Source organism: Coregonus clupeaformis, chromosome 19, assembly GCF_020615455.1.
Source record: "Coregonus clupeaformis isolate EN_2021a chromosome 19, ASM2061545v1, whole genome shotgun sequence".
Taxonomy (NCBI): Eukaryota; Metazoa; Chordata; class Actinopteri; order Salmoniformes; family Salmonidae; genus Coregonus; species Coregonus clupeaformis.
In genome coordinates, this window is record NC_059210.1 from 26,539,203 (window position 1) to 26,563,543 (window position 24,341).

A 24,341-nucleotide genomic window follows, 5' to 3' on the forward strand; every position below is an offset into this window, starting at 1 on the left:
TGTACAGTGCCTGTAGTGTAAACCTTAAAGAGGGGGTGGGTGGTCCGACTAGGCAGGTTAAGCTTAAATCCCTGCATGTGCTGTGGGTGAGTCAAGGTGACAGCTAGTCCCCCTGCTGTCCATGTATCCTGATTCCCAGACAGTCAGGGCGGAATGTCACACTCTGCATCTGTCCCTTTCCCATCTACTTCCTCTTGCCAACACTTTGAAGGCCATTAACATGACAGTTTGACAACCTTTTTGTAATGGCCAGGTTAACGGACGTTTATTGTTTTTCAACAAAATAGCATATAATATAAATTATCTCTCTGAAACTCTAAAATAATAGAAGTTCATAGATACTCATAACATTATTGTGCTCTGGGAAATTGCAGTATGATCCACAGAGAAAAATATTGAATATTGACTAAATGTAATCACCAGGAAGTAGCCGACCTTAACCCCAACATTTCTGATTTAAAAGCCCAGTGCAGTCAAAAATGTGATTTTCCTGTGTTTTATATATGTTTCCACACTACGAGGTTGGAATAATTCTGTGAAATTGTGAAAATTATGATAATGCCCTTTTAGTGTAAGAGCTGTTTGAAAAGACCACCTGAAATGTCAGCCTGTTTTGGTGGGATGGCGTTTTGGTCTGCCTGGTGACATCACCAGGCTGTACATTTGTTAATAGACCAATAAGAAACAGAGTTCCAAACCTATCTGCCAATAACAGCTAGTTTTCAGTTTTCCCCTCCCCACTCAGACCACTTCCAGACAGTGCTAGCAAAATTATTTCTTGAGAAATTGCTCTTTGCTAAGAAGCTATTTTTATTTTTGACCATTTTAATTGAAAACAATCACAGCAACGTACTTAATTGTGACCCAGAAATGATTTGATATTGAGATAAAAACTGCTGCATTGGACCTTTAACATAAAATTAAAACCCAGCAAATAATCCAAGCACTTTTCTTCCATAGTAAAATAACATATTTAAGCCTGTTGGACAACCAAAGCATTGAGGGTTTTTTAGGCAGTCTCACTCAAGAACCAGTCCCACACTTCCTTCTTGTTCTCATCCACCCATTTGATATTGGCTGTAGTTCTCTCGGTGGCCTGCTCCAATGCCAAGGTCCCTGAGCCAAAACCAATCTCAGAGTTGTCCTCCTTGAATTTCTGGAGCTGACATCATGAAAAACAAAGTTACATTTTACTCTTAGTAGCTATTCCCCAGGTCGTTGCTGTAAATGAGAATGTGTTCTCAGTCAACTTGCCTGGTAAAATAAGGGTTAAATTAAATATAATAAACCACATATAATCAGTACAATACAAATATAATCAGTACAATTCTTTATAATGTAAGCTATTTATTAACAGTGCAACTAAAGGAAGTACTGTATATCCAGTCATTTAAACACTTCAATTAAAACATTACCTGTTCAAGTTCAGTTTTAGTTGAGAATCTCATTGTCACACCACTTATAAGGTTGGCAAATGAGAAGGATCCAACACCATACCTAGGAAATATGACAATTACAAGTTCATAATGTCCATACACACAAACCAAGTATACACTGAGTGTACAAAACATTAAGAACACCTGCTCTTTCCATGACATAGACTGACCAGGTGAATCCATTTGAAAACTGTGATCCCTTATAGAAGTCACTTGTCAAATCCACTTCAATCAGTGTAGATGAAGGGGAGGAGAAAGGTTCAAGAAGGATTGAGACAATTGAGACATGGATTGTATGTGTGCCATTCAGAGGGTAAATGGGCACAACAAAATATTTAAGTGCCTTTGAACGGAGTATGTTAGTAGGTGCCAGGCGCACCGGTTTGTGTCAAGAACTGCAACACTGCTGGGTTTTTCACGCTCAACAGTTTCCCGTGTGTATCAAGAATGGTCCACCACCCAAAGGACATCCAGCCAACTTGACACAACTGTGGCCCATGTGAGTCAACATGGGCCAGCATCCCTGTGGAACGCTTTGGACACCTTGTAGAGGTCCATGCCCAGACGAATTGAGGCTGATCTGAGGGCAAAAGGGGGTGCAGCTCAATATTAGGAAGGTGTTCCTAATGTTTTGTACACTCAGTGTATTTGGTTTACTGATAGAAGTGCCTTTTGGGGGTACAACTTACTGTGTGAACATGTACTCCCAGTTCTGTGTCACAAAGTCCCAAGCCAATGTTTGACCTTCAACATTACTGGAGATGTACACAATGACAGACGTTGCATCCTGCTTACGGATTTTGTCTGAATCCAATGTGTATCTCAGGTACCTGAATTGAGTCCATAGAGTATTGATACATTTAGACAGATTGTTATAATTGACTGTATTTGTCAATATGAAGACAATGGAAAGCGAAAACAACAGTTCAATATGATACAGTGCCTTCGGAAAGTATTCAGACCCCTTGACTTTTTCCACATTTTGTTACGTTACAGCCTTATTCTAAAATGGATGAAATAAAATAAAATCCTCAGCAATCTACACACAAATGACAAAGTGAAAATAGGTTTTTAGAAATTTTTGCAAATGTATTACAAATTAAAAACAAATACCTTATTTACATAAGGCACCTAAAGACTCTCAGACCATGAGAAATAAGATTATCTGGTTTGATGAAACCAAGATTGAACTCTTTGGTCTGAATGCCAAGCACAAAGTCTGGAGGAAACCTGGCACTATCCCTACGGTGAAGCATGGTGGTGGCAGCATCATGCTGTGGGGATGTTTTTCAGCGGCAGGGACTGGGAGACTAGTCAGGATCGAGGCAAAGATGAACGGAGCAAAGTATTGATAGATCCTTGATGAAAACTTGCTCCAGAGTGCTCAGGACCTCAGACTGGGGCGAAGGTTCACCTTCCAACAGGACAACGACCCTAAGCACACAGCTAAGACAACGCAAGGGTGGCTTCGGGGGGTGGCTTCTCTGCATGTCCTTGAGTGGCCCAGCCAGAGCCCAGACTTGAACCCGATCTAACATCTCTGGAGAGACCTGAAAATAGCTGTGCAGCGACGCTCCCCATCCAACCTGACAGAGTTTGATAGGATCTGCAGAGAAGAATGGGAGAAACTCCCCAAATACAGGTTTGCCAAGCTTGTAGCGTCATACCCAAGAAGACTCAAGGCTGTAATCGCTGCCAAAGGTGCTTCAACAAAGTACTGAGTAAAGGGTCTGAATATGTAAATGTGATCTTTTTATTTTTAGTACATTTGCAAACATTTCTAAAAAACAGTTTTTGCTTTGTCATTATAGGGTATTGTGTGTAGATGAGGGAAAAAAAACGATTTAATACATTTAAGAATAAGGATGTAACGTAACAAAATGTGGGAAAAGTCAAGTGGTCTGAATACTTTCCGAATGCACTGAATGTCTAATAGTACCTTAACAAAATAACCAGATGTAACCTACTTATTCAGAAGTTCATGGTCCTTAGTACATGCCAGAGATGACATCAGTTTGTCTGCTTCGCTTGCAATAGTGGCATTCTTGAACATGTTCCAACCAAAATCCCACTCTGCAGCCCCGCCTGCTGCAATGGCACTGCAGTACACTGTCGTCCTCAAATTAGGATGTATCCTGATATCAAATGTTTTACGTTGTTGTTACAGGGTAGTATTCTTTGTTGTTGAAAACAAAGCAAAAATTCCAGATATACTGTAGTATAGGCTAAATTATTTATACCAGATAATTCCTATAGTTTAAAAATCAATGAATAACCTATATGAACTCACAGATTGTTGTCAGGGTCAGCCATCCACTGACTGTACCAGCCTTTAGTCAGATTCTGACACTCAACCAGTCCCGTGCTACAGGCCATCCTAATGGCATTCACCTGGTTGTACCTGGAAGTGAAAGGTATTCCTTGTTATTATAAAGCCTTATACTCCTTTCATACCACATCAAACAGACCATATCAATGCTCTGGGTCATTCCACTCACTGGTCTGTATGCCCATCAGGCACTTTACTCCAGTTTGCAGTAATAGTCTTGAAGTGTTGAAAAAGGGGTGTCACTAGATTCTTCACATAATCCTATGACAAGGACAGAGAATAAGATGCTACTTATCTATTAAAGTGAGATCAGTATATCTATATCAGTCTTAAAATATCTCATATGTGTAATTGTCACAAATTATATGACATTCTACCTGCATAGTCCCATAGACCTCAGTGCGATCAAACATGAGGTAGAAATAATCCAAATTGTCCAGAGCCGACTCCCACGGTATATATTCAATTTCTTTGGAGAGGTATTTTGTCGTTTTCAGAGCTAATATTGTGGGAATGAACTTTGCCCTGTGTAGGGACATAAGGGTTAGAAATACAATCACCAAAATATGATGCACGTAACACTTTGTGATATTGTGGTGGTTCAAAAACGTCAAAACCCCAACCTTGCCAGATTAAAAGCATCATCCACAAGTTGTGCCCTGTTGATAACTGGTATGACCTGCAAGAAAATAATTGTTTCATTGAAGAAAAATAACAGTAATACCCTTCAAACAAAATCTGATGATTCAGTTTTTCATTTTACCTGATGATTAGTGCTCAGTTGGAAGAGGAGACGTTCCCAGTTGCCAAGGTCATAGTTAACCCTGTAGTATCCAGTCACATTGATGTTGGCTAGTACCCACTGACCACGTGTCAACTTATTGTTTATAGCTGAGGGGGGAAATGAATTCATGACAATGAAGCTACGGATAGTAGATCAAATCTGCATGTTATTTCATCTGACTATTTTATGTTTTCATGTTCGGCCACAGTTTTCTACAGACGGCACTAGTGAAGAGGTTTTCTGTATCCGTACCCTCTTTCTCAAGCAGCCATATCGCTTTCTGAACCACTCCTGCAACCATCCATTTGATTGGTACTATCCACTCGTACCTAGGCACCAAAATGAACTGGGCTTTTTTATTATAATATTATAATATTTTTCATACATATGTAATACATGAAAATGCTGTGACCATTCTCATTACATATACAGTACCAGTCAAAAGTTTGGACGCACCTACTCATTCAAGGGTTTTTCTTTATTTGTACTATTTTCTACATTGTAGAATAATAGTGAAGACATCAAAACTATGAAATAACACATATGGAATCATGTAGTAACCAAAAAAGTGTTAAACAAATCTAAATATATTTTATATTTGAGATTCTTCAAAGTAGCCTTGATGACAGCTTTGCACACTCTTGGCATTCTCTCAACCAGCTTCATGAGGAATGCTTTTCCAACAGTCTTGAAGGAGTTCCCACATATGCTGAGCACTTGTTGGCTGCTTTTCCTTTACTCTGCGGTCCAACTCATCCCAAACCATCTCAATTGGGTTGAGGTCGGGTGATTGTGGAGGCCAGATCATCTGATGCAGCACTCCATCACTCTCCTTGGTCAAATAGCCTTACTCAGCCTAGAGGTGTGTTTTGGGTCATTGTCCTGTTGAAAAACAAATTATAGTCCCACTAATCGCAAACCAGATTGGATGGCGTATCGCTGCAGAATGCTGTGGTAGCCATGCAGGTTAAGTGTGCCTTGAATTCTAAATATATCACAGACAGTGTCACTAGCAAAGCACCCCCACACCATCACATCTCCTCCTTCATGCTTCACGGTGGGAACCACACATGCGGAGATCATCCGTTCACCTACTCTGCGTCTCGCAAAGACACGGCGGTTGGAACCAGAAATCTCACATTTGGACTCATCAGACCAAAGCACAGATTTCCACTGATCTAATGTCAATTTCTCGTGTTTATTGGCCCAAGCAAGTCAAGATGTGTCTGTTACTTGAACTCTGTGAAGCATTTATTTGGGCTGCAATCTGAAGTGCAGTTAACTCTAATGAACTCTGCAGCAGAGGTAACTCTGGGTCTTCCTATCCTGTGGCGGTCCTCATGAGAGCCAGTTTCATCATAGCGCTTGATGGTTTTTGCGACTGCACTTGAAGAAACTTTCAAAGTTCTTGAAATGTTCCGTATTGACTGACCTTCATGTCTTAAAGTAATGATGGACTGTTGTTTCTCTTTGCTTATTTGAGCTGTTCTTGCCATAATATGGACTTGGTCTTTTAACAAATAGGGCTATCTTCTGTATCAGCCCTACCTTGTCACAACACAACTGATTGGCTCAAACGCATTAAGAAATTCCACAAATTAACTTTTAATAAGGCACACCTGTTAATTGAAATGCATTCCAGGTGACTACCTCATGAAGCTGGTTGAGAGAATGCCAAGAGTGTGCAAAGCTGTCATCAAGGCAAAGGGTTGCTACTTTGATGAATCTCAAATATAAAATGTATCATGATTTGTTTCAAACTTTTTTGGTTACTACATGATTCCATATGTGTTATTTCATAGTTTTGATGTCTTCACTATTATCCTACAATGTAGAAAATAGTAAAAATTAAGAAAAACCCTGGAATGAGTAGGTGTGTCCAAACTTTTGACTGGTGCTGTATGTCTCTCCAGACTACTCAGACGAACTTGAAGTCAGATGGTGGTACATTCCCCACAGAATCAGGGTCCAGAAGGAAGTGCTCCTGGGTGATCTGTCCAGTGGCTGTGTTTATGGTGACCACTGGGAAGCCCATCTGAAGGACCCAGCGGTTCATGATGTCATGCACAGTACCAGGAAGTTCCATGTCACTGGCATCTACTGCCTAGAGAGGGAGACACACAGGAGATTGATTAGAGAGAGTGTTATTTTCCCTGAACCATAGGAGGGCAGCATTTTCATTATAGCTATAATTCAGAAGTCAAAATCTAATCAAATCAAATCAAATTGTATTTGTCACATGCGTCGAATACAACAGGTGTAGACCTTACCGTGAAATGCTTACTTACAAGCTCTTAACCAACAATGCAGTTTTAAGAAAAATAAAAGTAAGACAAATATTTACTAAATAAACTAAAGTAAAAATAAAAGAGCAACAATAAAATAACAATAACGAGGCTATATACAGGGGGGTACCGGTACCAAGTCAATGTGCGGGGGTAAAGTCCACAATCTCATTGATATGACTGTAAATGGAATGTGAGCTCGGTCAGGATCATTTGCTGCTGTAAAGGCACACATAATATCTGACGGAATGTGTAGTACTGCCACAGATTCATCATTAATTCCAACAGTACAAAGTAACTAGCTGAAAATAGGAATAGCCAATGCACACTATTGATTGTTTCTAAGGAACTTACTCGTTGTAGATGATCCCAAAGGTCTGTCCCCACTGTGTTATCGTAGGCGAAGTGATTCAGGTAGCTCTAGAGAAAAATATGGATTCTGCACTTAGAACCATTAATCATAGGCAATGTATTCTAGAGTGAATAATGAGAAATTCACTTCCAACACAGAGCCCATGGGGTCTACTCACTTTTTTTCCTCTCACACACTATACAAACAGCATTCCTTAATGCTTAACGTAACTATGATAAATGTGTATCATATCAAGAGAAGATCCTACAGTAACTGGGCTGTAGCAGTGCCTTGGGACAGTAACAAATACATACACTTAGTCCTTGGACGAAGACTGGTTCAGTTAGAAAATCTGACAGCATTCTCAACACTGATGCCCCCTGTAGAGAGAGTTCAAAATGGATGAAAAATAAAATGCTTTCAGAACATATATAATGAAACAGAGAATATAAAGAGTATAGGTTGTAGAACATCCATCATTCACAACACCACATTAACACATACAGTGCCTTCAGAATGTATGCAAACCCCTTGTATCTTTCCACATTTTGTTGTGTTACAGCCTGAATTTAAAATGTATTACATTTAGATTTTTTTTGTCACTGGCAAAAGTCAGATGGTGGTACACTCCCCACACAATCAGAGTCCAGTAGGAAGTGCTTGTGTGTGTGTTTATGGTGACCACTGGGAAGCCCATCTGAAGGACCCAGCAGTTCATGATGTCATGCACTGTACCAGGAAGCTCCATGCCACTGGCATCTACTGCATAATTCCACAATGTCAAAGTGCAATTATGTTTTCAGAATTGTTTACAAATTAATTAGAAATGAAAAGCTGAAATGTCTTGAGTCAATGAGTATTCAACATCTTTGTTATGGCAAGCCTAAATAAGTTCAGGAGAAAAAATTTGCTTAACAAGTCACATAATAAGTTGCATGTACTCTGTGTGCAATAATAGTGTTTAACATAATTTTTGAATGACTACCTCATCTCTGTACCCCACACATACAATTATCTGTAAGGTCCCTCAGTTGAGCAGTGAATTTCAAACACAGATTCAACCACAAAGACCAGGGAGGTTTTCGAATGCCTCGCAAAGAAGGGCACCTATTGGTAAATGGGTAAAAAAAAAAAAAAAGCTGACATTGAGCATGGTTAAGTTATTAATTATACTTTGGATGGTGTATCAATACACCCAGTCACTACAAATATACAGTTGTCCTTCCTAACTCATTTGCCGGAGAGGAAGGAAACCGCTCAGGGATTTCACCATGAGGCCAATTGTGACGTTAAAACAGTTACTGAGTTTAATGGCTGTGATAGGAGAAAACTGAGGATGGATCGATAACATTGTAGTTAAAGTAATACTGCAAAGAATGTGGCAATGAAATAAACATTATGTCCTGAATAAAAAGTGTTATGTTTGGGGCAAATCCAACACAACACATCACTGAATACCACTCTTCATATTTTCAAGCATGGTGGTGGCTGCATCATGTTATGGGCATGCTTGTCATCGGCACGGACTAGGGAGCTATAAAAATAATTGGAATAGAGCTAAGCACAGGCAAAATCCTAGAGGAAAACCTGGTTCAGTCTGCTTTCCAACAGACACTGGGAGACAAATTCACATTTTACCAGGACAATTACCTAAAACAAATCTACACTGGAGTTGCTTACCAAGAAGACCGTGAATGTTCCTGAGTGGCCGAGTTACAGTTTTGACTTAAATCTACTTGAAAATCTATGGCAAGACCTGAAAATGGTTGTCTAGCATTGACCAACAACCAATTTGATAGAGCTTGAAGAATTTGGAAAGAATAATGTGCAAATGTTGCACAATCCAGGTGTGGAAAGCTCTTAGAGACTTACCAAGAAAGACTCACAGGTGTAATCATTGCCAAGGTGCTTTCTAAAAACAGGTTTTTACTTTGGCATTATGGGGTATTGTGTGTAGATGGGTGAGATTTGTTTTATTTTAATAAATGTTGAATTCAGGCTGTAACACAAAAAAATGTGGAATAAATCAAGGGGTATGAGTACTTCCTGAAGGCACTGTACATTAATATTTTGACTGAGTTCGTATTGTCTTATGTTTACCTTGCTGTAAGAGATGGCATCAAACTGCTCACTGATTTGCTCAGGCTTCTGGATGTCATCGTCTTTGGAGGACAGGGGGTGAGAGGAGGCCAGGGCATCCACTGCAAACACCCTGTGCACTTCATCAAGAACTATGAGGTCTTTCTGTGGAGGAAAAAGATAGGGCTGTAGTATACTCTAGATGTTGTGACTTTCAGTGACTGCTCTTACACAGAAAGGTAGATTACTAGTCACATTTTGCACTACTATCACCTCTTTACAAAATGCTAACGGGAGGGGATGGATGGGTGTCTTGTCTTTAATGGGAAACCTTACCACGTTCCAAGTGGATTCAGCATAATCAGCCCCAAGATAAGACACATAGGATGCAAAGCCCTCATTCAGCCAGACTTCATTCCACCATCTCAGGGTCACTAGATTTCCAAACCACTGACAGATAAAAATGAAAGTAATGTTTGAAGTAAACTTTTTAAGAACAGCAATGATAGTCTGATTCTCTGGACTGTATCCTACCATGTGAGCAAGTTCATGTGCAATGATGGTGGCTGTTCTCTCCTTGTTTCCATTGGAGGATGTTAAAGGATCGTAAAGGAGATTTGTTTCCCTGTAGGTAACTAGTCCCCAATTCTCCATGGCCCCAAAATAGAAGTCAGGAAGGGCAATCTGGTCTATACAGGGATGTTTGAAAAGAAATTCAAAAATGATTTTGTTATTTTCCAACACAGATCATGATGATGTCACCTGCAAATCACGTGGTCAATTTAAAATCTTACCTGATTTGGAGAGAGGGTAGGTGGTATTGTAATACACCTCAAAAAAGGACAGGATTGGTCCTGTTAAACTGAGGGCATATTCTCCATGTCCTTCACTGATGGCTTTTCTACGAGCCCAGATCCGAATCTGCGCAGACAGGCCAGGAGATTTATTCCAATCACAACTCTTACTGATATAAACACTTACAGTACACTTTGTACTGTAAACACCCACCCAACATGGACAAGAACTATCACTGGTTAGATTACTGTCGAGAAAGTACACGATACATCCACAGGTTCAGCAAGAGCATACATTATATGATTGTTTTTACTGCATTTGAAATTATGCAAATATCGAGTTGATTTCATTACCTGAATATTTCTCTCCTGAGCGCTGATATTTGAATAGTCACAGACAATCAGGGCCAGGAGGTATGTTGACATGCTCTTGGTTGGCTCAAATCTGGTCTGTGTGACAGACTCTGTGTTTACAGTGACGTTAAGTATTTCTAAAGAAGAGCAGAAACAGATTGTCAGGACAATCTGATCCTTTGAAAGAAGGACTGTCAAATGGTTTCAGTAAAAACAGTAACATAATACTGTATTTAGTTTAAAGGTGCAATATGAAGAAATCACTCCGCCATGTCCTGGTTGCTAAAATTTGAATAGTTCGCCTAATTTCAGTTTATGTGACGAACAAGCAATGCATAGTGTAGAGAATCATTGTAACATCTAAACCACTTTTTCATAACCAAAAATATTAGATTTTCAGCTGTTTGAAGCTGGTGTACAAAACCGAAAGTAAAAGATGCAAAAACTACATTTAAGATTGGGATGCATAGAAATAGCGCACATAGAACAGATCTACCACTTCTTAGACCTGCTTTCAATGAGAATGACATATATATAACTCAGATTTCTATGTGCATTTGGTCGGATCGCCCAAAAGGTTACATATTGCAGCTTTAAATACTCAGTGATTCCTGGAAACTAAGGCTATGTTTGGATGGCATATAGCCGTTTTAACCAACATTGCTCCTTGCCATTTGACAGGGCCACAGTCCCATGGGGATGGAGGAGTGTGATGTGGAAGATGGCCTTCATCGCAGGCTCATCAAAACAGGGGAACGTTTTCCTGGTGTGAGTAGGGTGCATCTGAGATGTAGCTACAACCCTGTGAAGGACAAGCATAGTTTGATTATTACTGAGTCTGAGCATGGAAAAAAGCTCTGCTGCATTCAACATAATACATCACGATTATTAGGTGCACCACCTGTGAGGTTATACCATTTAGATGAACATTCCAAAAAGAAAAAGGGGGAAAAAAGGGAGTGGTTGTCCCACTGGCTATCCTAAGTTGAATGCATCAATTTGTAAGTCGCTCTGGATAAGAGCGTCTGCTAAATTACTTAAATGTAAATGTTAAATGAGACAAGATTCATGATATGCATACTTTTACATAGTTGAGTATCTGTGTCTTGTTGTTCAAAGGTTTATAAACAAACAGTGTCTGGGACATTTAAAAGGAAGCCTAATTACTCACTGCTCTGAAGCTACTTCCTGTTTCACTGTGGGAAAAAAACATCAGGTTCCTGTTTTTCAGTGGAAACCCACCTCTTGAGTTTTACATATTTACGATACACACTTTTGCTGAACAATGTAAATGATTAGATATGACTGAGTTTATCTAACCTATTAGAGTTGTCAATGCAGTATGACACTGAGTACTGATAAAGTGCTGTGAGAAATGGAAGAAAATATTATCCAGAGTGACAGGAGCAAATAGGGTTAACCCGTCAGAGTCTAAGCCCTGTCTAAGCCAGGGGGGAGGGGTTACTTAAGCAATAAGGCCTGACGGGGCATGACGCAACGCGAAGTGCCTGGACACTGCCCTTAGCCGTGGTATATTGGCCATATATCACAAACCCCCGAGGTGCCTTATTGCTATTATAAACTGGTTACCAACGTAATTAGAGCAGTACAAATAAATGTTTTGTCATACCCGTGGTATACCACGGCTGTCAGCCAATCAGCATTCAGGGCTAGAACCACCCAGTTTATAATAAGCTATATGGAATTGTTTTAAGAAGGTCATACCAAGGATCATCAGGTAGCTTAGTGGTTAAGAGCGTTGTGCCAGTAACCGAAAGGTCGCTGGTTCTAATCCCCGAGCCGACTAGGTGAAAAACCTGTCGATGTGCCCTTGAGCAAGGCACTTAACCCTAATTGCTCCTGTAAGTCGCTCTGGATAAGAGCGTCTGCTAAATGACCAATTTTTTTTATTTTTTTTATTTGATTTTTAATTTTAAGACCCCTTGAAGTATCAAAAAAAAAATTAACAAATTATTTGATTATTTTTGGCCTTACTGATTAGCCCATACAAATGCATTGAATAACAGATTCACTGCATGGAACAACAGATAGTCCCCAAAAATATCAAAAGGAAGTTTGTTCTGAAATGTCTCTCCTTTATCTGAGAAATATAAGAAAGATCAGGAAACATTTGTTGTTGTTTTTTAACATGTATTTAACCCCATATTTTTGGCATTAAACAGTCTCCATATATGTTTCCGTAAATTTTTTCAACTGGTACCCGGGGACCTTCAGACGAGTCTTGTGAGGCCTGTAGCAAAATAAACGACGTTTGGGCTACACACATATCAGACAGAAGTTGGCAGATCGGCTGTACCGACTCCTGACACTTGTGGAGGTTGTACAGCAAAACGGAGAACACCATCGTGTTCGTGAGAGTCTCATCTTTCCATAAATGGGTCGTTGGCCTGACATTACAGACAATTTTGTGAGAAGACCGATTTTCGAGATGTCTCATGGTCTGACAAACATCACTCTAACTCTGTCAGCTTTCACCGCAGATACTGAAGTGCGACATAAGCGGATGCGGTGGATTGAGACGCATCCAATGCAACAAAACAGATATATCTAGCTTAAACTGACAGATTGTTATGTAGATTTTTGTATTATGCTTATTAGATTGCTCAAGAGCACGTCAACATATATTTCACCTAGTTGGCTCCGGGATTCGAACCAGTGAGCTTACGGTTACTGGCCCAACACACTTAACCGCTAGGCTACATGCCACTATTATCACAGTGAAGATTCAATTTACTCACTTTTTAACACCATCTTCTTCATATTCACTCCTATAGAAACCTGCTAGGTCATCAGCCAGCTCCCCAACAAACACTGTGTCCAGCTGGTAGGATTCTCCAACAGCTAACTTGCCATTCAGTTCCAATACCAGGAACTGAGTCGTTAGCTGTAGCCAGGATTTCTTTATGGTTGGTGCAGGTGTGCTACCGAGAGCAGTCAGTTTAGCCAGATGGCCATCATCCCACTTGGTGTAGTTCAGCTTGTTGGAGTGTATGAGGATCAGGTCTGTCTCGTTCACACATTGGAAGACCACATAGGATTCCCCTGTGAAGATGTAGAGGCCTTGTGCGTTGACGGTGAGTCGAGGCCACAGGGTCAGGTTGTAGTGGTCAGGCTTCAGGGTGTCTGGGAGACGGTACCTGTCCCATGGGGCGACGACCTCTACGCTATCTGTCAGTGCAATAGCCCACAATGTAACAATGGTCGCCACAGAGAGGACTCCCAGCACAACGCAGAAAATAAAGAACTTGCTGATTTTGCAGGATTTCTCCATGTCCTAGAGGAGTCTCAGCACGCACCAAGTGAGAGGGCTGAACTGAGACCAGTGCTTCCCATTCAAATTAATGGATGATCTATTTAGTAGTAGCTTTTGTGGGTGGGAGTTGCTGATAACTATCAACTAAAAGCAGATGATAAGAGAGAAAAATGGGCGGTAATAACCTTTTATTCTGTTGTTCGATAAGCAACTGGCATTTTTACACATTCATCGATCACCATAGCAGGTATGACAGATGTGAAATCACAGACATACAATAGTTTTGTGGGAAAAGTGCAAAATACTTCTAGGCAACCCATTGAATTTGTATTTGTTTTTACACTTTATATTACTATTTCTGTAATTATGGTGTAACAAGTATTGTAATCCCATTTTTACACTCTACTCAGGTTAGAGCTAAGGTTAGGGTTTAGAGTTTTTGCTGTGAGTACAGTGTTGTTTAACTCTACCCACATGTACATATTACCTCAATTACCTCGACTAACCTGTGCCCCCGCACATTGACTCTGTACACGTACCCCCTGTATATAGCCTCGCTACTGTTATTTTACTGCTGCTCTTTAATTATTTTTTATTTTGTATTTATCAATTTTTTACTTAACACTTATTTTTCTTAAAACTGCATTGTTGGTTAAGGGCTTGTAAGTAAGAATTTCACTGTAAGGTCTACACCTGTTGTATTCGGCGCATGTGGCAAATAACATTTGATTTGATTTGATTTGTAATGAGTAATTACAATACGTGTTACACTATACTTAGATGCACTTGATACCATATCTACTGTAATCAAATCTGTTTGTCCAGTGACTATTTCAGAGTGATAGTCCTCTGATTATCATAGAATGATGTATTCCCTTTTTATAAGGAGAACAGTTTATTTCCAGTAATGTAAAAGTCCATAAGAAGCACAATTACAAAAAACAATGCAGTGTAAAACAAGTGTATTATTTTCACAACAATAAACCACAGTGTTTTATAACAAATCAGCATTGTAGACAGTTACTGTCTTCAAATATCTACAAATATTAACAGTATTGACTTAAGCAAAATATACTATGATAAAAAATAACCTTCAAAAAAAAGTTATTCAGCATGCAGGCATGTATCAAAATGTATTTAGTCTTTGCTAGAAAAAGCATATTTAAATTCATACATAGTATTTCTGATTAAGTGGCAGGATAGCTTTAGAATCAAAATTGTCCTTAACTGTTAAAGAGACACAGGGAACATAGCTTTTGGATAGGTCTTAGAAAATAAGTAAATGGACAGGTGTTTGTTTCTCCATGTGACCCTTATGATGTAGGAGCCTCTCCTTTAAACCATGCCTGCACTCTGTCCTTGTTCTCTGCCACCCATTTGATGTTAGCTGTTGTCCTCTCAATGGACTGTGAAACTGCCAAGGTACCTGAGCCAAAGCCAACCTCAGAGTTGTCCGCCTGGAATTGCTTGAGCTGTGACAGCGAAGAGAAACATGAACTTATATTGTATAGTATAGAAACCTCAATATTCAGGGTCCACATAGTATTCCAATACAAACATTTTGAGCAATACGTGCTGAAAAATCCCCTAAGCTTTCATTTTACCTGTTTGAGCTCAAATTCTGTTGAGAACCTCTTGGTCACACCATTGATGAGATTGGAGAAGGAGAAAGACCCACCACCGTACCTATGACAGAAGAAGAGGTCAAGTTAGAGAACAGCATCTAGTGAAGAGTTAGATCAAATATCAGTGTACCAAATGTGACAAATAATTACTTTGAAAATGAAACAATCAATACAATATGTGTTAAAAGCTCAAACTCACTGAGTAAAGATGTAACTCCATCTGTCTCTCATAAAGTCCCAGGCCAGAGACTGGCCCACCACATTGCTTGCAATGTAAACAATGGTAGAGGTGGCATCCTGCTTGCGAATTTTGGTTGCATCCAGGGTGTATTCCAGGTACCTAAATGTGGCGTGGAGGTACAAAGACAATATGAGGCATTGAAGCACCTCATATTCATGTCAGACACACTCGTCGCTTTAAAGCATTGTTTTAATATTTCTCCTTTTGATGCCAGGCAGAGAATCAATGCTTTGCTGCTCTCTGACGCTTACAGGAGGGCTAATAACAGATCACAATTTCAGATTAACATGACAATATTTAGTCTGGCCTGGATAAACTTCAACTCACTTGTTGAGTAGCCAGGGCTGCTTGGTACAGGCCAGGGCAGATCGAAGCTTGTCTGCCTCAATTGCGATGGTGGCAGCCTTGAACTGCTTCCAACCAAATTCCCACTCCGCAGCCCCCCCTGCAGCAATAGCACTGCAGTACACTGCCGTCCTCAAGTTGGGGTGTATCCTAATAGGATATAAAATATATAAATATTTCAGCATCTATCATGCTTTGTGGTACTCAAAGATCTTGATATTCACTGTTACAGGTGTAGGATCTTAATTTGATCACCCTGTTGCAGAGGAAATGTAAAACATTTACAATAACAAAATGTACTAATTTACACATTTAAAACACTAATGGCTTCTGAAGTTTATCATTTCCATTTAGACATTTCAGACGTCATTTTCCCTTACGAAAAATCTATCAACCCCTACAAAAATTATAATCCACATAATAATTTACATTTCCTGTTGTTACAGGATTATTTTCCTACTGTAGCAAACTGGCTCAGATTAAGATCCTACATCTGTAATGGTATTCAGAAATGAATCTGAATTGCATTCAAGTCCTACTGAACTCACGGATTGTTTGCAGCGTCATTCATCCACTGACTGTACCAGTCTTTAGTCAGAATCTGGCACTCTTCCATACCAGTGCTGCAGGCCACCCTGATGGCATTCACCTGGTTGTACCTGTGGGTGGAAAATACAAGTAAGCGGAGAGTAGAGTAAGGAGATTGTCTTGGCCTTCAAGCTTAGGTAAGCCATAGTGATATTGTGCAAAGGTTACTTTTGTTTGGACATGGCAGGGTAAAAGCAAAAATAAAATAAATTGTAATATTATTATCATGAAATATAAGGCTATTGATCTACTCACTGTTCCATATGTCCAGAGGGTACTTTACTCCAGTTTCCAGTGATATCCCCGAAGTACTTAAAAAGTGGTTCTACTTGATATTTTAGGTAAGCCTAAAAGATCAAAACAAACATGAAAAAAAGTGTAATTTCACAATCATTTTTTGTTTAGTATACTGCCCATAATATTGTGTGCAACATCCTTGTATTATTCAGCATTGCCTTTCTAGAAAATAAACCAACCTGCATATCCCCATAGACTTCACTCCGATCAAACATGAGGTAGAAAAAGTCCAAGTTGTCAAGCGCTGACTCCCACGGCATATATTCCCTTTCATTTCTGAGATACTTCGTTGTTCGCAAGGCTAATGTTGTGTCGATATATTTTGCCCTTTACAGAGAAAATATACAAATTAATTGAGAATCCTTCTAGGCCTACTATTTATGAATAAAATGTCAAGTATTACTCTTTATATCACGCCTACAGTAAACTATGTACTCACCTTGCAAGGTTAAAAGCATCATCCACCAACTGAGCTCTGTTGATAACTGGAATAGACTAAACAAAAACCATACCACCAACATTAGCATGAATTACTTTTTCTGTATTTTTTCTAATTAGAGAATTATTTGGAAAATAGATTGTGTTCATCAATGGCTTACCTCAGAACTGCTGTTCAGTACAGTAAGGAGACGTTCCCAGTTGGTGTTATCATAGTTAACCCTATAGTATCCAGAGACGTTAAGGTTGGCCAGAATCCAGTCGTCCCCAGTGACTCTCATTTCAGGCTTATTAGCTTAATATTTAGGGACAAAAGCAACATGTCATTTTCCAAATCGTCATATTACATCTAAATAATGCTCTTTGATAAGATTATCTTGGTAGTACTGTAACCCTTAACTTTTCCTCATCTCCATCCATTAACTGTTTAATACTCCTGAGTGGCGCAGTGGTCTAAGGCACTGCATCGCAGTGCTAACTGTGCCACTAGAGACCTCCGCGACCGGGAGACTCATGGGCGGCGCACAATTGGCCCAGGGTAGGGGAGGGAATGGCCGGTAGGGATGTAGCTCAGTTGATAGAGCATGGCGTTTGCATCGCCAGGGTTGTGGGTTCATTTCCCATGGGGGGCCAGTATAAAAAAATAAAAAATAAAAAAAATAGATAAAAATAATAATTAAAATATATGTATTCACTAACTGTAAGTCGCTCTGGATAAGAGCGTCTGCTAAATGACAAAAATGTAATAATAATATAATATGCCATTTAGCAGACGCTTTTATCCAAAGCGACTTACAGTCATGCATGCATACATTTTTACGTATGGGTGGTCCCGGGGATCGAACCCACTACCCTGGCGTTACAAGCACCATGCTCTACCAATTGAGCTACTGAGGACCACATATACACCTGTTCTGAAAAGCCCCAGAGTCTGCAACACCACTAAGCAAGTGGCACCACCAAGCAAGCGGCACCATGAAGACAAAGGAGCTCTCCAAACAGGCCAGGGACAAAGTTGTGGAGAAGTACAGATCAGGGTTGGGTTATAAAAAAATATCAGAAACTTTGAACATCCCACGGAGCACCATTAAATCGATTATTAAAAAATTGAAAGAATATGGCACCACAACATGTTTATTGCTTTAAATATACCACAATACATTTGACAGGTTCCCACATCATCAGTGGTTCTAATACGTACCATTTGTGTTCTCTAGCCATGTCTGTTGCTGTACAACTCCCTTCTTCATCCACCTGATTGGAACTATCCACTCATAACTGGGGTGGACATTATCATTAGGTTATTGCGCGCTATACAGTTTTTTATTAGTATTGATTAAGGTTGTTATGAATGATACTGTGACACTCATAAAGGTGTTATGACTGGTTCAGAAAGGTGTTATGTATACCCACACTATAGTAAAGTGCTACCATTTGTTTAATCCTCAACTTAGATTGCAATTATTCTTAATTTTTATTCAGACGTACTTGAAGTCAGATGGTGGTGCACTCCCCGCAGTGGCAGGGTCCAGAAGGAAGTGCTTCTGGGAGATCTCTCCAGTGGCTGTGTTTATGGTGACCACTGGGAAACCCATCTGAAGGACCCAGCGGTTCATGATGCTATGCACAGTTTGGCCGGTGGGAAGTGACACACCAGTGCCAGTGGAGTTTACTGCCTAGAGAGGAAGGAAAGAAACGTTAAGGTTAAAACAAATATATATATTTTATTTGTTTATATGAGTTTAAACAAGTTATCACTACTGTTGTTTCAGGGTTTGATTATGTAATAATAGAGAGAAAACGTACCATTTGGAGGTGATCCCAGAGGTTGGTATACACTGTGTTATCATAGGCAAACGTGTTCAGGTATGTCTGTGGGAGAAAAGGGGAAAAAATATACAGAAACGTTATTCAGCAACACAATAAACAAACATAATTGCTTTGAACTTATAGATGTATTGACATATTTTACTACATCTACCCTGTACTTAATCTTCTCTTATGACAGCCAGAGATTACTATTTTTGCTCTATTAAATATTAATAATATGGTAATATACTGTACATACGCTGAGTCCTTTGGAGAAGACATCTTCAGACAGGAAATCAGAGAGCATTCTCAACACTGATGCTCCCTGTGGAAAGCCACATAATGCAAATGACGATACATGACATAGATACAACTAAAACTAATATATACAGTGGCTTGCGAAAGTATTCACCCCCTTGGCATTTTTCCTACTTTGTTGCCTAACAACCTGGAATTTAAATTGATTTTTGGGGGGTTTGTATCATTTGATTTACACAACATGCCTACCACTTTGAAGATGAAAAAAAAAACAGAAAACTTGAGCGTGCATAACTATTCACCCCCCCAAAGTCAATACTTTGTAGAGCCACCTTTTGCAGCAATTACAGCTGCAAGTCTCTTGGGGTATGTCTCTATAAGCTTGGCACATCTAGCCACTGGGATTTTTGCCCATTCTTCAAGGCAAAACTACTCCAGCTCCTTCAAGTTGGATGGGTTCCGCTGGTGTACAGCAATCTTTAAGTCACACCACAAATTCTCAATTGGATTGAGGTCTGGGCTTTGACTAGGCCCTTCCAAGACATTTAAATGTTTCCCCTTAAACCACTCGAGTGTTGCTTTAGCAGTATGCTTAGGGTCATTGTCCTGCTGGAAGGTGAACCTCCGTCCCAGTCTCAAATCTCTGGAAGACTGAAACAGGTTTCCCTCAAGAATTTCCCTGTATTTAGTGCCATCCATCATTCCTTCAATTCCCACGGGGGGCCAGTATGAAAAATGTATGCACTCACTAATTGTAAGTCGCTCTGGATAAGAGCGTCTGCTAAGTGACTAAAATGTCAATTGGATCACTGACCAGTTTCCCAGTCCCTGCCGATTAAAAACATCCCCACAGCATGATGCTGCCACCACCATGCTTCACTGTGGGGATGGTGTTCTCGGGGTGATGAGGGGTGTTGGGTTTGCGCCAGACATAGCGTTTTCCTTGATGGCCAAAAAGCTCAATTTTGGTCTCATCTGACCAGAGTACCTTCTTCCATATATTTGGGGAGTCTCCCACATGCCTTTTGGCGAACACCAAACGTGTTTGCTTATTTTTTTATTTAAGCAATGGCTTTTTTCTGGCCACTCTTCCGTAAAGCCCAGCTCTGTGGAGTGTACGGCTTAAAGTGGTCCTATGGACAGATACTCCAATCTCCGCTGTGGAGCTTTGCAGCTCCTTCAGGGTTATCTTTGGTCTCTTTGTTGCCTCTCTGATTAATGCCCTCCCTGCCTGGTCCTCGAGTTTTGGTGGGCGGCCCTCTCATGGCAGGTTTGTTGTGGTGCCATATTCTTTCCATTTTTTAAATAATGGATTTAATGGTGCTCCGTGGGATGTTCTAAGTTTCAGTTTTTTTTTATAACCCAACGCTGATCTGTACTTCTCCACAACTTTGTCCCTGAACTGTTTGGTGAGCTCCTTGGTCTTCATGGTGCCACTTGCTTGGTGGTGTCCCTTGCTTAGTGGTGTTGCAGACTCTGGGACCTTTCAGAACAGGTGTATATATACTGAGATCATGTGACAGATCATGTGACACTTAGATTGTACACAGGTGGACTTTATTTAACTAATTATGTGACTTCTGAAGGTAATTGGTTGCACCAGATCTTATTTAGGGGCTTCATAGCAAAGGGGGTGAATACAAATGCACTCACCACTTTTCCGTTATTTATTTTTTAGAATTTTTTGAAACAAGTTATTTTTTTCATTTCACTTCACCAATTTTGACTATTTTGTGTATGTCCATTACATGAAATCCAAATAAAAATCAATTTAAATGACAGGTTGCCAAGGGGGATGAATACTTTTGCAAGGCACTGTATGAATAGCCATATATTATTAATCAATTAATCATATTAATCAAGGATATACATTTCATGTCTGCAACACAATTACAGTCATGTTTTATTATTTGAATTATGTCGATATCAATCTTATATTTGTTCTTCAAAGATCATGGCAGAGAAAATACTTGAGCGTACCTTGCTGTAAGAGATGGCATCAAACAGTTCACTGATTTGTTCAGGCTTCTGGATGTCCTCCTCTTTGGAGGACAGGGGGTGAGATGAGACCAGAGCATCTACTGCAAACACCCTGTGCACATCACCCAGAACTATCAGGTCTTTCTGTGGAGGGAAAGGACATGATTATACACTGAGACAATGAGGGGGACCTCTCCAGTCCACTCCATGTGGACAATTGATGTGCATTGTCTTCATAATTTGTTCAGCCAAAGAAAATCATATTAATGACAGAAAGCTGTCCAAATGAAGGTCTGAGATGGCTGGAAAAATAGTTGAAACACTTACAACATTCCAGTCAGGCTCTGCGTCATTGGCCCCAAGATATTCTACGTAGGACGCAAAGCCCTCATTAAGCCACAGATCATTCCACCACCTCAGTGTCACAAGGTTTCCAAACCACTGAAAGGAAGAGATTCATGTTAATTACCAGACCATTCAAAACAAAACAGGTTGACTTCAATCCCAGGTAATCAGCTAACGTAAGACATTAAGATAATATACAGTAGGTTATGAATTGCTAAAACATACAGTAACTGCATTTACTCACAAATGTATAATCAAATACATGACCCAGTAAATCATTTTATGAAAAGACAGGGAGGTACAGTATATTGTATGTACAGTACTGTATGCAGTTCACATACCATGTGGGCCAGTTCATGAGCAATAATGGTGGCGATCCTTTCTTTGTTTGAATTGGAGGACATCTTAGGGTCGTACAAGAGGGCTGTTTCTCTGTATGTAATGAGTCCCCAGTTCTCCATTGCTCCAGCATTGAAGTCAGGCAAAGCAATCTGGTCTGGAAGAAAGAATCAGCCAATAAAAAGGACAACACATTCTCAGCCATATACGGTACTATAAAGCTACTATAACTCCATGAATGAAGACTTAACAGAAGCCATATAAGAGTTAAGAACAAAATAGTTATTACGTTTTAACAGTAAATAATTGACACCATACAGCTTCCCATAAAGAAGTGTCTGAAACCTAGGAAAAAATCTATTATCTAAAACCTATAAAGATGTAAGAAATTAAACTTAAATAAAACCCTTACCTGACTTTGGCAGAGGGTAGGTGGCATTGTAATATTTTTCGAAGAATTTCAGGATTGGTCCTGTTGTATTGAGGGCGTACTCTCCTTGTCCATCAGCAATGGCTTTTTTGCGGGCATAGATCCGGATCTGAAAACAATTTATATCACAAACACAATTATATCCACATAGAGTTTATGACACAAGTACATTATGAGCTTTTCCCTTGAATGTGACAAATGGCAAAATGGTACTGAATTTTGTTATTCTAAAGAATAAGTAAAATACATTACCAGAACACTGTCTATTGTGCTGTTAATATAGTCATAGTCACTGACAATAAATGCCAACAAGTATGTTGACATTTTCTTTGTTTCGTCGAAAGATGTCCTCCAAACAATCACGGGCCCCTCGGGCCCCACCTCATTGACTGGAACAGGAGCTGAGCAAGAATTAGGAAAAGAGAAGAGCAGACAATAAGAAGATGTTTTGATAAGAATCATAATGCAGCATTTCTGTATTATGGCCAAAGCGTGCTTTAAACATTCATAGTACTGACCATGCTCCATGCCGTTGGACAGGGCCACTGTCTCAGGGGGGTGAAGGAGTGTGATGTGGAAGATGGCTTTCATTGCAGGCTCATCAAAACAGGGGAAGGCTTTCCTGGCATCTGTGGGCTGCATTTGAGTTGTTGCAACAACTCTGAGACAAACAGTACAATGGTTCAGAATTGTTTCGTCAAATGTAGGTGTAATCAAATATGAAATATGAAATCTATCAAGTCAATCTACATCAGCATTACAGAGTTTAAGCTTCATTACAACTTACTTTTGTTCTCCCTCCTCCATATATACACTCCTGTAAAAGCCTCCCAAGTCATCAGCCAGCTCCCCAACAAACACTGTGTCCAGCTGGTAGGATGCTCCTGCAGCTAACTTGCCATTCAGTTCCAATACCAGGAACTGAGTCGTTAGCTGTAGCCAGGATTTCTTTATGGTTGGTGCGGGTGTGCTACCGAGAGCAGTCAGTTTAGCCAGATGGCCATCATCCCACTTGGTGTAGTTCAGCTTGTTGGAGTGTATGAGGATCAGGTCTGTCTCCTTCACACATTGGAAGACCACATAGGATTTCCCTGTGAAGATGTAGAGGCCTTGTGCGTTGATGGTGAGTCGAGGCCACAGGGTCAGGTTGTAGTGGTCAGGCTTCAGAGTGTCTGGGAGACGGTACTTGTCCCATGGTTCATTTGAGGGCGCAGTTGTGGTTATGACAGGTGTGGTGACCTGTGGCTTGACAGTAGAACCTCCATTAGTCGGACTGACAGCCTCGTTTTTGGCTACCTCTTGAGAATAAACGACTGCCAACGCAATGATGGTGGCCACTGCCCCTGCACCAAACACAATGCCCACCACCCCAGCAACCTTACTGACGTAGAAGCCTCCCCCCATGTCCAACTGGCGTAAAACTACAGAGCAAAAGAGATTATGTGGTGCAGCTTTTTATATAGTGGTACACCAGTGGACTCTCATCCCACCAGGACTAATGGCTCAACCATTAACACGACATAGCTCTGGTAGGCAGAGACACACTGTTACTTTTAGGGGTCACAGATCTAGGTTAATTTGATTTATTTAACCAGTATTGTCCTCTCAGTAACAATTACCACTGCATGACAGGAGTTCCAAAGAAAAGGTGATGAAAGAGAATTGAAAGCTAATTTTGAGATGGTATACTGTTCATGTAATATCAACACCATTTAATACAGTCTAACAAAATATTACACATATTGTAATTAAACCACTTAATCCAATTCATCATACATAGAAATGCAGTCTTTTAGATGTTGAAAGCACGTTGTTGTGGGTATTAGATGTCTTTAGACATGCTTGCTTCTAGTTTCATTGAGTCTTTACAACAGCTTCAGTAAAACTACATTTGATTTGTATGAAGCCAGAATACATAACAAAATTGTGAAAGGATAACTTGTTATTCATCACAAGAGA

The 24,341-nt window shown here is 40.0% G+C and overlaps 2 protein-coding genes across 3 annotated transcripts; both read right to left on the minus strand.

Moving 5' to 3' along the window:
* Positions 1–678: 678 nt before the first annotated feature.
* LOC121531760 (aminopeptidase N) lies at positions 679–13,742 on the minus strand. 2 transcript variants are annotated; one of them, XM_041837192.1, is made up of 20 exons: positions 13,173–13,742; positions 11,085–11,215; positions 10,414–10,550; positions 10,060–10,186; positions 9,800–9,954; positions 9,602–9,715; positions 9,287–9,430; positions 7,501–7,566; positions 7,189–7,254; positions 6,478–6,653; positions 4,802–4,878; positions 4,529–4,656; positions 4,389–4,444; positions 4,143–4,290; positions 3,935–4,026; positions 3,727–3,837; positions 3,404–3,571; positions 2,126–2,266; positions 1,416–1,497; positions 679–1,162 (listed from the first exon to the last, which is right to left on the minus strand). In XM_041837192.1, exons 1-20 carry the CDS (start codon positions 13,703–13,705, stop codon positions 1,010–1,012), a joined length of 2,805 nt encoding a protein of 934 aa, XP_041693126.1. In that variant the 5' UTR covers positions 13,706–13,742; the 3' UTR covers positions 679–1,009. The 2 variants fall into 2 exon arrangements, with proteins under 2 accessions (XP_041693126.1, XP_045061086.1); XM_045205151.1 differs by lacking the exon at positions 13,173–13,742 and adding an exon at positions 11,585–11,655.
* Positions 13,743–14,632: 890 nt separating this feature from the next.
* Positions 14,633–23,811, minus strand: anpepb (alanyl (membrane) aminopeptidase b). Its single transcript, XM_041837191.1, has 20 exons — positions 23,170–23,811; positions 22,901–23,043; positions 22,635–22,783; positions 22,365–22,491; positions 21,955–22,109; positions 21,596–21,709; positions 21,269–21,412; positions 19,290–19,355; positions 19,028–19,093; positions 18,710–18,897; positions 18,423–18,499; positions 17,383–17,516; positions 17,223–17,278; positions 16,963–17,110; positions 16,742–16,833; positions 16,447–16,557; positions 15,881–16,048; positions 15,512–15,652; positions 15,292–15,373; positions 14,633–15,159 (listed from the first exon to the last, which is right to left on the minus strand). Exons 1-20 carry the CDS (start codon positions 23,784–23,786, stop codon positions 15,001–15,003), a joined length of 2,937 nt encoding a protein of 978 aa, XP_041693125.1. The 5' UTR covers positions 23,787–23,811; the 3' UTR covers positions 14,633–15,000.
* Positions 23,812–24,341: the final 530 nt, after the last annotated feature.

What these genes read in the sequence shown, in the direction of transcription:
- LOC121531760 (XM_041837192.1), bottom strand. Translation starts at nt 13,705, where the DNA reads ATGGAGAAATCCTGCAAAATCAGCAAGTTCTTTATTTTCTGCGTTGTG. An exon ending in CTCAGGAGAGAAATATTCAG is followed by an intron (nt 10,187 to 10,413) that starts GTAATGAAATCA and finishes CTGTCTGCGCAG; the next exon opens with ATTCGGATCTGGGCTCGTAG. An exon ending in ATGCCATCTCTTACAGCAAG is followed by an intron (nt 7,567 to 9,286) that starts GTAAACATAAGA and finishes CTCTCTCTACAG; the next exon opens with GGGGCATCAGTGTTGAGAAT.
- anpepb (XM_041837191.1), bottom strand. Translation starts at nt 23,786, where the DNA reads ATGGGGGGAGGCTTCTACGTCAGTAAGGTTGCTGGGGTGGTGGGCATT. An exon ending in TCTTCTCCAAAGGACTCAGC is followed by an intron (nt 19,094 to 19,289) that starts GTATGTACAGTA and finishes TTTCTCCCACAG; the next exon opens with ACATACCTGAACACGTTTGC. An exon ending in CCCTCTGGACATATGGAACA is followed by an intron (nt 16,558 to 16,741) that starts GTGAGTAGATCA and finishes TTCCACCCACAG; the next exon opens with GTACAACCAGGTGAATGCCA.